This window comes from Nelumbo lutea, chromosome 8 (assembly GCF_056320005.1).
Source record: "Nelumbo lutea isolate HS-2025 chromosome 8, American lotus-T2T, whole genome shotgun sequence".
Lineage (NCBI taxonomy): Eukaryota > Viridiplantae > Streptophyta > Magnoliopsida > Proteales > Nelumbonaceae > Nelumbo > Nelumbo lutea.
Genome location: NC_142691.1, coordinates 54,898,736 through 54,915,120, shown reverse-complemented (window position 1 = coordinate 54,915,120; position 16,385 = coordinate 54,898,736). Strand labels below are relative to the sequence as shown.

At 37.3% G+C, this 16,385-nt stretch overlaps 2 protein-coding genes across 2 annotated transcripts in view; both read right to left on the bottom strand.

Moving 5' to 3' along the window:
• Positions 1 to 4,696: 4,696 nt before the first annotated feature.
• On the bottom strand, positions 4,697 to 6,986 carry LOC148844247 (pentatricopeptide repeat-containing protein At1g10270-like). Its single transcript, XM_088959248.1, is given in 2 exon segments — positions 4,697 to 6,704; positions 6,707 to 6,986. Coding segments are annotated over 2 exon segments (1,797 nt in total). The 5' UTR covers positions 6,803 to 6,986; the 3' UTR covers positions 4,697 to 5,003.
• A 6,484-nt stretch (positions 6,987 to 13,470) lies between these two features.
• Positions 13,471 to 16,385, bottom strand: part of LOC148844245 (L-arabinokinase-like) — a 68,235-nt gene continuing 65,320 nt past the window's right edge. Inside the window, exons 28-30 of the mRNA XM_088957620.1 lie at positions 14,413 to 14,484; positions 14,004 to 14,207; positions 13,471 to 13,731 (exon numbers count right to left, since the gene is read on the bottom strand). Coding sequence (XP_088813746.1) covers positions 13,600 to 13,731; positions 14,004 to 14,207; positions 14,413 to 14,484 — 408 coding nt within the window. The 3' untranslated portion in view covers positions 13,471 to 13,599. The remainder of the gene's footprint in view (positions 13,732 to 14,003; positions 14,208 to 14,412; positions 14,485 to 16,385) is intronic.

Here is a 16,385-nt window from a genome sequence, read left to right as displayed (position 1 = left end):
GTATCTTGCACCTAAATTTCTTTAACTAGCTCCACTTCTATTTATTCTTGATCATTAACCTCAAGCTAATCATGGGTGTTGGAAACTCCAACAATTTCTTTTTTTTCTTGGTCTACACCATATTGCTTTTTAATATCTATAACTTCTTTAGCTTCATCCTCAACTTCAACTCTAGGATAGGCATCAACATGCAAAGAATCATCTACTTCCTTTTCAACTATGTACCTTCTTCCAATTGACATCAAGTTCTTTGTTATAACATGTGGCTTCTTCTTTTGCTCAAAATTAGTCAACTCCATGTGTAGATCATCATGGAAGTCTAGTGGGATGTACTTTTCTTACAAACACCTCTTCATCTCTGCCCATGTACTAATCGGACTATCGCCTCTATTTTCTAGTTGTTGCTCAAGAGTTCTCCACCATACTTTAGCATGACCCATCAGCTTCATGCGCGCAAATCTAATCCTTTGTTTGTCAAACATATCATGCCAATCAAAATAATTCTTCTAGTTCAGCAAACCAATCAAAGAATGCTTGTGGATCATCATCTCCTTTGAAATCTAGTATTTCCCTCTCTTCTAACATGTTTGAAAACCTTACTCCTGTAGCCAACATTATTAGATCCATTTTCTTCCACCATCTTCTCAAATAAGTCAACCAAAGACCCTTCATTTGGTTCAAAAACCCAATCATCGTTGGTTCTAGACCTGTAAAATTGTTTAGAAGATACCTTAGGCCTATAGAATCAGTCACTTTGTGAGAATATAGTGAATAAACCATTAGCTCTGATACCAAACTGATGTAAGACCAGCTCAGTTCTAGTCCTTAAAGAATGTTGAATGGTCTTCTTGATCAGAGTTTTATGGCTGTTGATGGCTGTAATGGCTTCTTGAAGGAACAAGAGGGAAAATAGGGAGAGAAAGGAGAGAAAATACCTGGAATCACTCACAAGGTGCATAGAATCACTCTAGGGCATGGGAATCACTCACCATAGCTAGCATAAGCTGAAGAAAACTCAATAAACTTCATTGCCTTTGTGTAAAACGTCCATACATATTTATAAACTTTGAACTCATAATAATCCTAGGAGTCAAACAGTTAAACTCATAATAGTCTTAGGAGTCAAACTGTTAGACTCAATAATCCTAGTAGGACTCGAACTAAGTTGTCAATTTGTCATATCCTATTTCAATTCAAAGAAGACTCAATAACTCTAATCCTACTTATGCAACGACTCTGAAATTTTAAACATAAACAAACTATAAGTAGACAATCAAACCCAATTATTGGACCCCACATAAAATTGCAAAATGACAAAACTACCCCTACTATCCAAAAATACAGAAATACATAAAATATCATAAATTTGACTCTTTAGCTCCTGCATCAACAGCCTAACATCTTTGCATGGTTCTCCAACTCATCACAAAACAGCCTAACACTCACTAAGATTTGTGACTGTTTCAAAGCATTTTATGAAAGACTGTAAATTATAAGCTCCTTCACCTCCCATGTCCTCACAAAATATTATAATATCATCTGCAAATTGCAAGATGCAAGTGAGAACCAAGAACTCAACACCTAAACCCAACACAAAGGAGACAGAACACCATTACTATAAACAAAGAAAAAACAATGTAACTGCTCCACTCAGGACCTTCTATGAAATCTCTCCCCTTACCACTAACAACCACACTTCAAAAAGAAATACTTGGAAGAACTCCTTTAACCAAAAGTACTACCATTACTCTTCCTCAACAAACTCATCCTCTCTCCCTTCAACTCCCTCATTCCAAACCTCTCCTCCTTTCCCAACTACCGTCTTCAATCTCTCCATGCACCTCCTCTCGAATGCAGCAAAAGCTCTACGAGCAAATGCCTCTCCACCCAGAAACCACAGACCTAAAGATTTGCCAACCTCTGCATCCATCCTAGCCAATTTCTCAATTTCCACACCACCAGTCTTCTCTTCCTCTCCATTGGATTCCCACCACTCCTCTTTTCAACATCTCCTCCAACCTCCCTTTCTCCTTCCTCTATTCCAACTCTATTCTCAAACTCCTCAATGGGATTATCCATCGACTGATTGTTCATTCTTAAAGCTGTTTCAATCTTAAGATCCATCTCAACAAAAACAGTATGACAGGAAAATATGATATTAACTCCTGCTGTACCACTTTTTATATTTGTTAGTAGGTCCATGCCCCAACCAGGCCTTCTTGTAAACAAGAAAATTACTTTAGTAAAATGCACAATATGGGGTTTGCTTGGAGTTGGACAATGGGAATTATTTTTGCACTGCCATAACCTCAGCAACTCCTGTCTTCACACCTATATCCCTCCTCCGGCATAAGTCAACTCCTAATTTTCCAATTATCACCTCAGAGTTAAACTGCTCAGCATCTTCATCTGAAGAAACCTTCAACTTTCTCATTGCCCCAATCTGCAACACCTCTTCCTGCCAAAGTGGAAAGGTCTTATTACTGTTCTCTACTCCTCCACATTTGCCTCCCTCTCATTCCCCAAACCTGCACCCTCCCTCTACTCTACAACCCCTAGTCCTCCACCAGCCAGAAGATCATCTTCAGATCAACTCTTCTGGTTTGATACATCTTGTATTTCATCCAGTAATAAGCCCAACCTTAAAATATCAGTTACCTGTTTATCACAATCTGTCCTAACCATCTCCTGAACACCAGTAAGATTCTCACGGATTCGGCTTCAGCTCAAACCTTTCACTTCTAAAAAAAATAGGCATGTTGTCCTCCAAAACATACAAACTCTTTGGCACCAGCTTCTTCTTCACAGAGTCATAACTGACAATCACCCAAACCCACTTCTCATTCTCATCCTTTCTAGTCTTTCAGATCCTCCTTCTATGAGAACCCCTCAGCCTCTCAAAAAACAAGGGGTTCTATGTTTGAAATCTTTTACATTTGAAACCCTTAAGAAGCTGGACCAATCACCTTTCTTAAGCTGTTTGAGCTTCTCTTTTGGGAAGTGAAACCCCTTTGGCCTCTCATTTCCTCTTGAACCTGCAGACAGCTTTTCAATACTCTCCACTTCCTAACATTTCCATTCAAACCCACCTAATTCCAACCCCTTTTAGCCTCCCTCTTCCACATGTCCCTCCACTGAAGTCTGATTTCCGTCCAAAATTACCTCCTTGCCCCTCACTGCCCCACACCATCCAACTCCCCTTTATTTCCCTCATCCACAATTATGTTGTTACCCTTCGAACCTAACATATCATCATCTTCCACCTCTAGCCACCTCTTCATCTCCCTCCCTGCCTCTGGTCTACCTTCCGGGAAAGCCTTGCCAGTTTCTCTCCCCCCTCCCCAAACCTCCGAAACACCATTCTTACTATTGCCTACCATATCTGCCGAAGGTCAAGTCCTCTCCTTCTCAGCAAATATTCTTAAATCATAAACCTCCACAGAAAATTAAGGTTTCATTTGATTTGGGACACCAAAAACGTCCTCCACCTCCACTAAGATTCTTGCCTGATCCATCTTATCCCATGTTTTATTCATGCCATTGACCATGAGGAATCTACCACACTTTTCCCCAATTGCCTTGTATTTAGTTAGACTCCAAGCATGCAGTGGAATGCCCACCACCCCAACCCACAGAGCACACCTTCTTCTATCTCCAGTTATCATTCCCACTACAGGAAACCACCAGCCTAGTCTGAGATTACATCTCCTCGATTTCAGATTTTCCATCTTCAACACCCAATCAGCACCCCTCCAGCTGAAGAACATAAACAAGAACAAACCCCCATTACCTTCTATTTTCTTCTTCAAGCATTGCCCAAACCTCAACTTTCTCAGCTTCAAAATCGACTCCCATGAACATACCATCAAGCCAGCCTCCAACACCTTCATCAACTTCCCTGATATCAACTTGATCAGCCTCCTACACTGGATATTGCATGGATAGGTCTATCTGGTTCTGCTATATATATATCACTCTACCCTTGCTTCTCTCACTCCTTAAGGAATCTTATTAATGTCAATATATAGACTTGTACCCTTGATTCCCATATACATAATAAAGCTCCTTTTCCTACAACTTTTGTCCTGAAAAGAAATAATCATCTCCTGCTTGGTGGTGAGATGCTGAGCTTACGAGGATGCAAATCCAACAGTTGATGTGATGAAAAAAAATTGACAATAATTTCTACCACAACTGATAGTTTTTTTTTTTTCATTCTGTCACTGATTCAAAAATTCTCTCCGCTATGTCCTTCACTCAAAACACTTTGTAGTCAAATTTTGTCTCAAGATATAAATCCAACAAAGTAGATGCTTATCCTAGTAAAAGCACCAAATCTCAAGTTTCTGTTTACATTCTAAGATAACCAAGAGCATAGAAAATTTGATTTTTCATTTGAGAAAACAATTTTTTAAATTATGTAGTATGGTTTAAATATTATAATCACTGAACACCTTGTATATGTTTTTAATTTTCTCTTTTAATCTTTTAATTTTTTTTTTATTTTTATTATGGACAATGTAATGAATTTTCTTAAGGGGAGAATCCCACTTCAAAATATTCTGCACAAACAACAGAAGCATTAAATGGACAGGCATGCTGGCATAGAAATGCATGAGAATACATTAAACAACAAAGCAAAAAAGCATGAAGAAAAACCATACCATAAAAATACAAAAAAGATAAAACACGCTCATGACAAGAATTAATTGCTTACTAAACAGAACATCTTTGACAAATATGGATGTTTCCAGGTCCCAATAATAACCCACCAGCTATACCAATCAAAAGTAATAATAATAACTCATTAGCTAGTTAACAGTTACATGTAAATTGATGACCCTAGCAGAATTACTTCTCATGATTATACCTTTCTTAGGGTCACTTTAACAATCTTGGACTAAGTGCTGAAAAGGCGTATTCAGTATATGAAAATAAATTAGACTTCTTCTTGCTCTAAACAGAACTAAGCAGGAGAGAAGAAACCAGAAAACTTGATTGCGTCAGACTCTAGATCCAACAGCTACTTGCCCTGCCATTTGAGGGGATGCATAAGGTGGAACACCTGCATAACTTCCCTCCCTTCTCACGTTAAATAGTCTCTCAATCTCATCATTCCGCCCTTCTTTTCCAAATGCTTCAAATACAGAATTGCGAAGAGTAGAAGAAACAATGATGTTATTCCTCACCATCTGACCCAACAAATTCAGACATGGATCTAGTCTAAGTTCACTGCACAATGCCGTAATGAGAATCTCGTAACTCGTTGGGGCAGGCTTCACATCCCTCTCCCCCATTTTCCCCAAAATCTCTGCAGCTTCCACTGCCTTACCATTCTTAATCAACTCATTCAAAACCTTGTTACAGGAATTAGGGTCTAATCTCAAACCAGCTTCAACCACCATCTTATTGGAGATTTGTAATACATCTTCCATCCTTCCTTTTTTTAAATAAGCATCAACCAAAATCTTGAAAGTATTAACATCCGGGCTCACCGACTTTGTGGGCATTTCTCCAAACATCTTCTCTGCCTCCGAAAGCATCCCATGCTCACAGAACCTGCTAATGATGTTATTGAATCCTGCAGCATCCATTTGATAAGGTTTTGACCCCTGTTTGGTGCCCGTCTTCTTAAACATCTCAATAGCCTCCGAGAAGTTCCCCAACCGGAAGCACTCATTCACCATGATGTTAAACGAATCAGTGTTCACGGCCTGGAAATTAGGCGGTGTGTGGGAGTCTAGCATTTGGTTGAATAGGGCCAAAGCCTCCGCCCTCTTCCCGTGCTTTAGCAGGACCTCCATAAGGCCATTGCAGGTTGCAGGTGTCATCTTGAACTGGCGATCAAGAAGAGATCGATAAGAATCCATTGCATCCTTCTCCCTACTCTGCTTGAAGTACCAATCCATGATCGTAGCATGTACAAGACCATCATAGACGAGGCATCGTTCACGAAGCTCGTCAAAGAACTCGAGAGCCCTCTCTTCATTACCGAGATTGAGGAACCCACCGATGATGTTATTATAGACCAAGGAGTCGGCACCATGGCCCTTATTGAGCATCTCTCGAAGGAGGTCGACAGCATCAGTAATTCGGCCAGCGTCGATAAGACCCTTGGTTAGATGACGATAGGTGACAGGCGATGGACTGAAGGGGGCGTTGGCGAGGATGTGTTGATAGATTTCAAGGCCAACGTCGACGCGGCCGGCATCACAGTGAGTGTTAATGAGGAAGTTGTAGGAGACGATATTGGGGACTATGTTGGACTGTCTGAAGAAGAAGGTAAAGAGTGCAACCGCATCGTCAAAGCGCTTGGCGCGGTACATGGCAGCTATGACAGCATTGCAGGTGAAGACGGTGGGGCGAGTATTAGAGAATACCGCATGGCGGGCTGTGGCAGAGGCGCCGTCGAGATCACCAGAGCGGATGAGTGATTGGACTCGGTTGTGGAGATTAAGGCGAGGGCCAACAAGCGCCGAAGTGGAGTCTGGAAGGCGGGGAGCATTAGGGTCGGGACGCGGGCGTGGTGCGTTAGGGTCTCGGCGGAGGGCGTGGAGTGGGGGTTCGATACGGAGGCGGCGCTTCCGGCGGCGACGCTCAGCAGCAGCCTCCTCCGCTGAGGAGTAGGCGAATGAGCGAACAGAGAGGAGGTTATGGTTGGGATGCTGGAGGAGGATGTGGTGATGATCGGCGGCGGCGGGGTGCTGGAGGTGCTGATAACAGGAAGAAGATGGTTAGTGGTGGAGAGAGAGAGAGGAGATGATCGTCTGAGAGATCTAAGGATAATCCGGTATAAACTCATGATGGTTTTGATCCAATCAATTGGTAAACAGCTTCTGCAGAAGGAGAGATCTGAGTTTAAGGGCGGTGTTCAGCCTTCCGCTGTTCCTGCTGCTGCAAGTAAAACCCCTATGAGAGAGAGACTAAAACCCTCGCTCGCTCGCCTGAATACTTAGAGACGCAGTGCGATCGGCCGGGCCGTGCAAACCATACAAATTGGTTTTGTCGTACCCATTTACAAATCTAGAACGTTCTGCGGTTTAGGAGTGCAAATCGGACCGGTCGAGGTCGGGCTAAGGTATACTAACCCAACCCGAGTAACCAGGTCCCTGCCCCACCCGCCCTGAACGGGGCAGGTTTTCCCCGACCCTGAACAGGGGTGGGGTGGGGACGGGAAAGGACAAGGGTGATGGATTTTATGTATAATTTATCAAATTCGCTTCCAATCAGAAGATAAATTAATAAAATATCTCTAGGTTTAATATTGATATTTAAAATATTTCTAAATTTTTCTTAAATTCTTATAATTTTATTTTTGAATTGCTTCTAAAATATTATAATTCAATTCCTAGAATACCCTTAAATTCCTATATCCTATGTATGAATTGTCCATAAAATAGATAATTTTTAAATAATTATCTTCAAACGGAAAAAAATTGAAAATTCCCTATTCCTCATGGAGAATAGATGCCCCACCCCACCACAGGGCAAAGTATCTCGATTTTGGGGCATGGACAGGTAAGGGGTGCCAAACCCACACCGTTGCCACCTCCAACCCTGGTCCAATTTCTTTACTTTTTTAAAATCTTTTTGTTTTTATATTTTAATACAAAATTATGGGGTGCAGATTAAAGTCGATTTACTTTGACTTTATTAGAATACCAAAAAAAATTACTTTGATTTTATTATATATGCAAGTACAAAGTACATAGTTATGCTTTAAAGAGCGTTAGACTTATCTTATATTATAATTTTTTAAATTAAATTTGAAATTGTTGATGCAAAAATATACATTTATTCAAAATGCATAGTTAGATATATGACATATTTATATAATGGGTAGCTCAAATGATGTGTTAAACGGTTACTCCCTACCCGGGATCGTCTGAATAGATTTTGTAAGGCTATTGGTGATGCTTGCCTAGTTTGTAATTGTTAAAGTCGGCTGTAGATGGTATAGTTTGGTCATTTTGTTTTACGTTAAGAGGAAGAAGGTGTATTGTTTGTTATGCTTTGGTTCAAGTGTCGTGTTACATACTTAAGTAGGGGTATAATCGTTTTTGTTCTTTTAATTAGAAATTTATAAATAACATCTTGTCAACCAGAGAGATAGCTTTTTTCTTTTCTAGTTCGAACTAGTTATTCTCTCTCTCTTTCATGGGTTTAAAAACTGGACTGAACCAGACAATCAGATTGGAAAAACCAAGAACTTGCCACCGTTTTACCCTAAAACCATCTTTTTGGCCAAAAACCATTGATTTGGTCGGAAAACTGCTAACTCGGGCATTCAAACCATTCAAATTGCCCAGCAGTTTTTTACTTTTTTTTATTTTTTTATTTTTTATTTCTTTTGTCAAAATGAGCCATCTGTTTGACCCTAGAACCGGGCCCCTAAACAGCTCAATTTTAAAAATATTGTTCTCTCTCTATCATACTACTATTCTCTACAAATCTAGGGCTAAAACCAATACAAACCAGTTCTATAGCATGGTATGAGAGCCATTATAAATAGTTGAGGTCAACCCAAAGTTTTTTTGTTTGCCTTTTTTCCCTTGATCTTTGTAGAGATCTCATCGATTGGGGTGAGCATTCAATTTTTTCGGTTAAAAAACGAACCAAAAAACCAAATATTTCAAAATTGATTTAACAAGATGGCAAACCGAACCAAAACCGAAATATGTAAAAACCAATTAAACTGGTTTTTTTCAGTTATTTCGGATATTTCAATTAAAATTGAAATTAAGTCAAGCCTCCAATGTTCTATCAGAACAGAGAAGAAGAAGAACCCCTCAGCGGCAGCCGTTAGAGGAAAAGCATACTCATCGATAGCCACGGCACTCAGTGGTCGATAGTTACTCAACAAGGTAGGGAAGACAACCTCAGTCGGTCAGCCCCTCACCTAGCATGCAGCAACAACACAATTACAGCAGGCTAATGGCCAACCTATTCTTCCTAAATACAGAGAGATTAAAGTCTTTAGAGAGAAACTAGAGAGACTAAAGAGAGAGAAAGAGATGATTGAGGAAGGAAGATGCTTAGACTCCCGCGCCAGCCAATGCCCAATAGTTTACTTGTCTTTCACTCTTTTCTTTACTTGCTTTTCTTTACTTGCATTAAATGAAGTAAATATGTATATTGCATAATATATTAAATATTAATGTAAAATTATAAATTATAATATAAATAATATTAAAAATATATATTTATAAAATTAAATCAGTTTTTTGGTTAATCGATTTACCAACTATGATAACCGAAATACAAAATAACCAAATAATAAAACCAAAACCGACCAAAAAACCGATTAAACCAAAACCAAAATTTCGATTTGGTTTTTTCGATTTTAACCGAAATATGCTCACCCCTACTCATCGATCCTTTGGAGTTTCACTAAATGGCTAAAAAAGAGTTATCATTTTTCCTTTTTTGAGGTCCATGCCTCCAATTGGTTATGCCTCTAATTGATAAATCGAAGAGGGGTTGCTTCAGGTGATGTGGTGAACGTGAAAACATATATGCCACTGTATCGGTGCATAGTATTGATTGATGCAGAAGCATATCGACCAGCGTCTCACAATAAAAAATGGGGGAGCATGACATTTCACTATTGAATATTTTGGACATGTTTATTTTTGGGTGGTAACATGCCAAGACAATGGTTGATTAAGTAAATGAATTATTTTTGAAAGGGAGTATTTACATGAAGCATATATAGAAGGTTAGAAACGAATATGCAATTTGAGGAAGTTCCTTTAAATCCTATTAGTATCATCTCCAAGGCAAATACCACTATTAATTTTCTCTCTGCCTCTAAAACTGCCTTTTTCAGATCAGCTTGAAGCTTCTATTGATCCACCTAAGAGTCTATGGTGTGGAGCTCCAATTGGTGTAGTTAAAATTAATGTTGAAGTAGCGATATATCCTCTTCTACTATTGTAATTGGACTGATTGCTTGAGACCATTGTGGTCATTTTTTGTTTGATAGAGGCCTTCCTGTCTACTATGGAACTCTTGAGGGATCTGAATCCATAGCTTTTCTTCATGGTTTGCTGTTTGCTGAAGATTTACATATTTCCTCTTCGATTATTGAAGGTGATGCTAAGAATATTGTTCAATTTTTGTTGGATGATCATTTTGATCCACCATGGCGGCTTCGTACTATATTAGCAGGACTCTCATTGCCAGCCTTCCATCTTGCTCAGTATCTTTTGTCCAACATATTGCGAAATATGCGGCACATGCCATAGCTCGAAAAGCTTTATCTCTTAGTTGCACTTTTACTTGGACTACACTACTTGATTTTCCAGGCACAACCCCTCTGTTTCTGAGTAGAGTCTAATGAAATTGCCCACAAGCTTCTTAAAAAAATGATATGATCATTTCGAACATAAATTTGGGATCGAATCCCGCTACCATTAGGGTTGGGGAGGTGTATGTATGTAGGTAGGTATGAAATTATAACTATTTTTTTTATCATAAATCACTTACCTTATTTTTGGCTAGTAGACCTAAATGGAGTTCAACTCAACTCAATTCAACTTTTATTTTGTGCCCTACTCCACCACTAGGAGATGATAGCTTCTAACGAACAAGTCTAGAATACTCATAAGGTTGCAATGCAAAGAAATTTGTATCGATGCAAAATTATGATAGTGCAAATGATCCGAGTGTAAATTATGATTTATTTTTGTTCCAAAATTTTCCTGGTTTTGTTTGATTGCAATATAAATGAAACAAATAATACCTGAAATAGAACCTAAAACAAAATTAAATAAAAATTGCATTCTTTTCATTTGCACGTCCATGTATTTGTACTAATGCGAATAAGATTGAACTGCAACCAAACAAGAAATACTTTGGCACAACATAGCATATGGAAGACTGTTCATTATTTATATTGATCGAAACAAGTGTTTCATTTATTTTAAATTCAAAACTTTGGGTGATGTTCTTTGACATTGTCTGGGGAATGCAACATAAATTCAAATATGATGTTCCACTAGAAATAACAGAAAAATATCTTATTCCCAAGCGTAATTATAAGTAAAAACAGCAATGATGCCATACACAATATTATTTAAGAAAAAAAAAACTTAAAATATAAAAGAAAAAGTTCATTCAATCATGGGTCAAGGAAGTAGACTTAACAATTGCACTTTACCTTTGTCCGTGGAAGAAAAACAATTTTGTAATTTTAAAAAAAGTTTTGAAGTCATAAATTAGGTAAAATAGATTTTGTTTCGTTTTATCAATTAATCTTAATACTTAAGTTATGGTTAGATAACTTTTGAAGTCTATTTAAGAGCGACCTTGGTCACCTCTGGTGAAGACTTAGGTAAGCCTCATATAAAAGGGAAAATTCCTGATTAGTACCCTATATTTTGGGCCTAGTGCCACTTTGGTCTCCGACTTTTAAAATGATCTGGTACCTACAGTTAACTAGTCATTAAGCAAACTTTTAAAAAGACACAAATGCCCTTTGAGTGTCATCTAATTTTCTTTATCAACCATTCAAACGTTGACAAAAAATTAACAATCCCAAATCTTTGCTTCTTCTATTCAAGAAAGTTGGGGCCGTGTCTTAGTGGGCAATTCTAAACTCCAACTTTCTTAAATAGAAGAAACAAAGATTTGTGATTGTTAATTTTTTGTCAACGCTTGGATGGTTGATAAAGAAAATTAGATGACACTTGAAAGACATTTGTGTCTTTTTTCAAATGCCACTTAACAGCTGGTTAATGGATACGGGGCCCAAAGTATAGTATACTAATCCCGAATTTTTCGAAAAAAAATACAAGGATTAAATTCCAATTACTTAACTATCAAAAGTTAAGTAAATAAATACCTATATTAGCATTCCATCAACAAATGGGTGGAAAATGCCCATATCCATTATGTAATGTACTAGATTAGACATTTTAAATACCTAAATTGCCATTCTACATGATTTCTAAAGTGGATCAACATTTTAATCAATCATGTTAAATATGCTACATGGTTTGGTTCATGTTTCACAGTATGTAATATGTATTTATCATTAGATTTTAATCACTTTAAAGATGTGACAATGACATATTTACTACTGGTTCATTTATGTTTGAATTATGCTGCAGCAATTTCCATATAGTGCACCATAGATTTTGCTTGGATTATCATAGGGTTCATTGCACTATCAACAATTTATGTAAAAAAAGTAACTTTATTTTTAGTGATTTAAAGAAATAGAATAACTATAACAATTTTGGGAAATTCATGATTTTAATGCCCTCATTAATTTTCATTGGTTTTCTAGTTTTATTTTTCCCAAACCTTTCACTCATGTTACAATACCCCCTTTGTTTTGGTAGCTTTCCTCACTTGCTACTATTCATGATGTGTATTTTATTATTAATTACTAAAATAAAAGTTACTTTCAAAATTAACTTAATTTACATGGCCAGTTTTTAAGGAACTATATAGCCATCAAGCTATTAACTATTAAGAATTTAAGTAAAATTATTTTGAAGGATATGGTACCGGAAGAGCTCTGAACAATCAAAGTACCCCATGAATTTTGATGAGTACCACCTGATTGGTCACCTCTTTTATGATACCTATTGTTTGGCTCTAAGTTTTTCCAGTATCATATCCAAACCCATCATGACAATATATAAAAGTAAAAAAAAAAAAATTATAGAATAATTAATTCAGTAATTAAAGTACATCAATTGTATACAACCTTTGTCATGAACTCTTGGTTTCTTGGGTCTTCTACTTTCACACAGAGATAACATATTTTGTAGATTAATTATATATATCTGCAACTATTAATTAATGATTTAAAACATTTAGTAAAATGTAAAAAGCCATATAGTATGCTTATTGAGCCTAAGTAAAGCTTCTCCGATATTATAATGATTGTAATGTATTACTTCATACTTTCGTAGTTATTTCAATCTTAGATTTAACGTATTAATAAATCTATGAATCTAGTATAATGATTGTAATGAATCTGTGAATCCATTAATAAATCTATGAACATAAGAGTTTTATCAATGTTTTAATTGATGCTCTTATTATTATTTTTTATTTTTTCAGTTTGCCAAATTTAAAAATTACACTGTAAACGATAAGCACTGGTGCATTGTGATGTTTTGAACCTTGCCTGCAATAATGGTTGTTTGGCAGAGATAACAGGCTCTTTAAAAATAAGCTTTTGTTTTTGGATACATGAACAACGAGCATGTATGGTCAACCCTGTTTATTGTAGGACGGCATCCTATGGACTGCTTCGTTCTTCAGCATAACAGAAAATCATTGTTAATAGACTGAGTAGTAGCTATGATCCATCACCTATGTGGTTAGTGATACACAGTGGAGGAATATCAGACACTGGTAAGCCAAAGGCCAAGCCCATCTCGTGAGAATCATCTTACCTGTCTTCTGTGTTATTATTCCCCCTCCCCCCGGCCACAGAGAGAGAGAGAGAGAGAGAGAGAACTATAGGGGATTTCATTGAATCATACTGGAGTTAATCAATACATTTATAATTTATTAAGTGCCTAGCATCTAGGATCTAAGATAACTATTTACTTCTCTAAATTAATGTTTGTTTGTGAATTAAATATACTTACTTAAGCTGGGAAGCACACACCGACGAATTTTCAGATAACCAAACTTTCCTGCACCTGGTGAAGAACCCTCAAAAAGAAATGGCAAATAGCCTGTGGCATCTTTGTATTTCTGTTGAATCTAAAGGTTCAAAAAAAAAAAAAAAAGTTAGAGCACATTTGAAGAAAAAGAAGACAAAAGAACCACTTCAGTACGGTTTCCTAATCAAATATAGTGGCAGGATTTGCGGATAAAGAAACAGTTAATCCATTTGGACCAAGTGTATAAAGAATCCAAGCACACTAGCAGGCTGGATAGTGCTGCAAGCAGATGATAAATATCAGATGGAAGTCATAAACAGATCAATTTCTTCTCATTCTTCAACATTGACGACTGTGATGTAGGATAGTTACCTCAAGAATTTGTTTGCTGCTGCGCAGACAACTTCTTCCTATAACACAAATCGTCCCGCCAGAACCTCCACCTGTGATCTTTGCTCCAAACAAAGTCCCTGTTTTGGATTTAGACAATTTACTGTGCTGCATTTCTTGTACTAATTTTACAAGCCTGTCTGTTCCATCTGAACCGAGTCCACAAGAGCTATAGCTATAGTGGCACTGCAACACAGAGATGCACTTATAAGTAAGAGAAGTTTTCTCTGCCACAACAATCTTAAATGGTCAAATTTCAAAGACAACTGGCAATACTGAGGAACATTTTGGAACTTAAATTAAGACATGCCAATATTCATAATGGAATACGAAACATCAGGTTTATTTTCACTATGAAATGAAATAATTTGTAAATAAGAAGAATAAGTACCTGATACATGAGTTCTCCAAGAGCAGAAAGTTGCTCATCTGAGTTTTCAGCAGTCAGTAGTGCTTTAAATGCCTGTGCATCAAATAACATGCAGAGTGAAGTATAGATCAAATTATCTTGAATCACAAGGGAAGATATTGATGATCTATTTATGTAATTAGTATATAAATTTTAATTTTATTTAAATAAATAAAAATGATGCAGAGAATCACATCCAAAGAAATAAAAGAAAAAATCTTTTGGTTCTGAAGAAAGAATTAGTGGGATGAATAAATACTGATAATTCGAAGATAGTAAATGACAGGAGTTTCTGGTAATTTAAATTTTCTATTCACATGGTTGATATCGTAATTGATGTTGCTTCTTGTAACTGATTTGTAGAAAATTAAATGAACAGGTGAGGAGGTCATTAAGCACAGTCTTACTCCTTATTAGATATAAAAATAAGGCACCTCCCATCACACCCTTCCCCTCCAATTCACCTAGATGCATCTTACATCTTCCTATCAATGATATATCAACAAATAATCCATAATCTCAATTGCAGGTTGCAACTGTAATACTACAAAGAGAAAGAAACCCTCTATAAGAACATGGTTAGATGGATAATAAATTTTGGTTGTAAACTGTGTTACTCAGTCACAGTGATGTGAACAATGCTTAGATTTGATCCTGGTCAACCAGTGTTACTCAACCAACATTCTAAATGCACATATTTTGTTTATGCATTTTGTAGATGGCACATGCCCATTGCCCCTTCTAAATCTTTCAAAGCCTGAATTGGATTCGGCAATCAAACCAGTGACCTAAACAGCTTGATCCTGTTTTATAGGCAATTTTGATGGGCTGTACAAACCACCCACTTCTAAACAGTTTGACGTCCACTTTGGATTTTAAAATATTGCTACTAATACAATAATTTCATTCATATGATGAAAAAATAAAAAGAACAGTCAAAATAATGCAGCGTATATAAGGATCCAAGGTGGGTAATTTGAGTGATCAAACAAGAATCCTCAAGGCTATATGGTTAATTCCTATGTAATGGGCTTTGAAGAATGCTATTTGAGTGATCAAAATAGTGCATTTACAGGATCCAGTTTGGGCAATTTGCAAAAAAAAAAAAAAATCAGTGAAGTGTCTCAACGTGTATACCTTGCATCCATATTTAGAAGGTTTGACCAATGCTAGCACATATTGCATTATTATTTTGTCACGGCAGTTTTTGACTTCTGGTTCTTTTTTTTTTTTTGTGGGGGGGTGGTGGTTCAAGTATTGGGGTAATAACAGTTTTTTTTTTTTTTTGACAAATGAGAGTAGTTTTATTAATTCAAAAAATAGTAGTACATTCAGCCTGGGAAGAGGCACGAGGTGTTACCTCCCCCTAGGACTGAGTCATAAACACTAAACAAACACAAGCCTGAAACACAGTTACAAAGTGGCCCAAAACAGATCTCCCCTTGACACCCCTTGCTTGGCCAAAGAATCAGCTATTGCATTTGCTGATCTGCTGACCCACTGAAACCTGACTGACATATTCCTTGTCAGCCATTTAACTTTACCAGATCCCTGTAGCCCCAACAAGCTGTCTCTGGACTTGTCAACCAGCCCACTACTACCTTGGAATCCCCTTCTACTATCAAATTATTCACTCCAAGTTGACTGGCCATCTGTATGTACTGCTGCTAGTATCTCTGCCCTTACAGAATCACCAACACCCACTGGTCCTGAAAATAGAGACAACATGTTGCTATCTTTGTCTCTCAGAATCCCTCCTATTCCAGATGGCTCCAGGTTACCTTGGCAGCTACCATCAAAATTCAGTTTTACCACTTCATCCGGTGGGGATTCCCATTCGGCTTGTGATTTGTTCTTTGTGGAGACTGTAGAAGCCACTGCTGCCCAGTTTCTCCTTAAGTCATCTAACGAGTAATCTGCCAACAAGTGTGAAGATTTTAGCCACGAGACTGTCC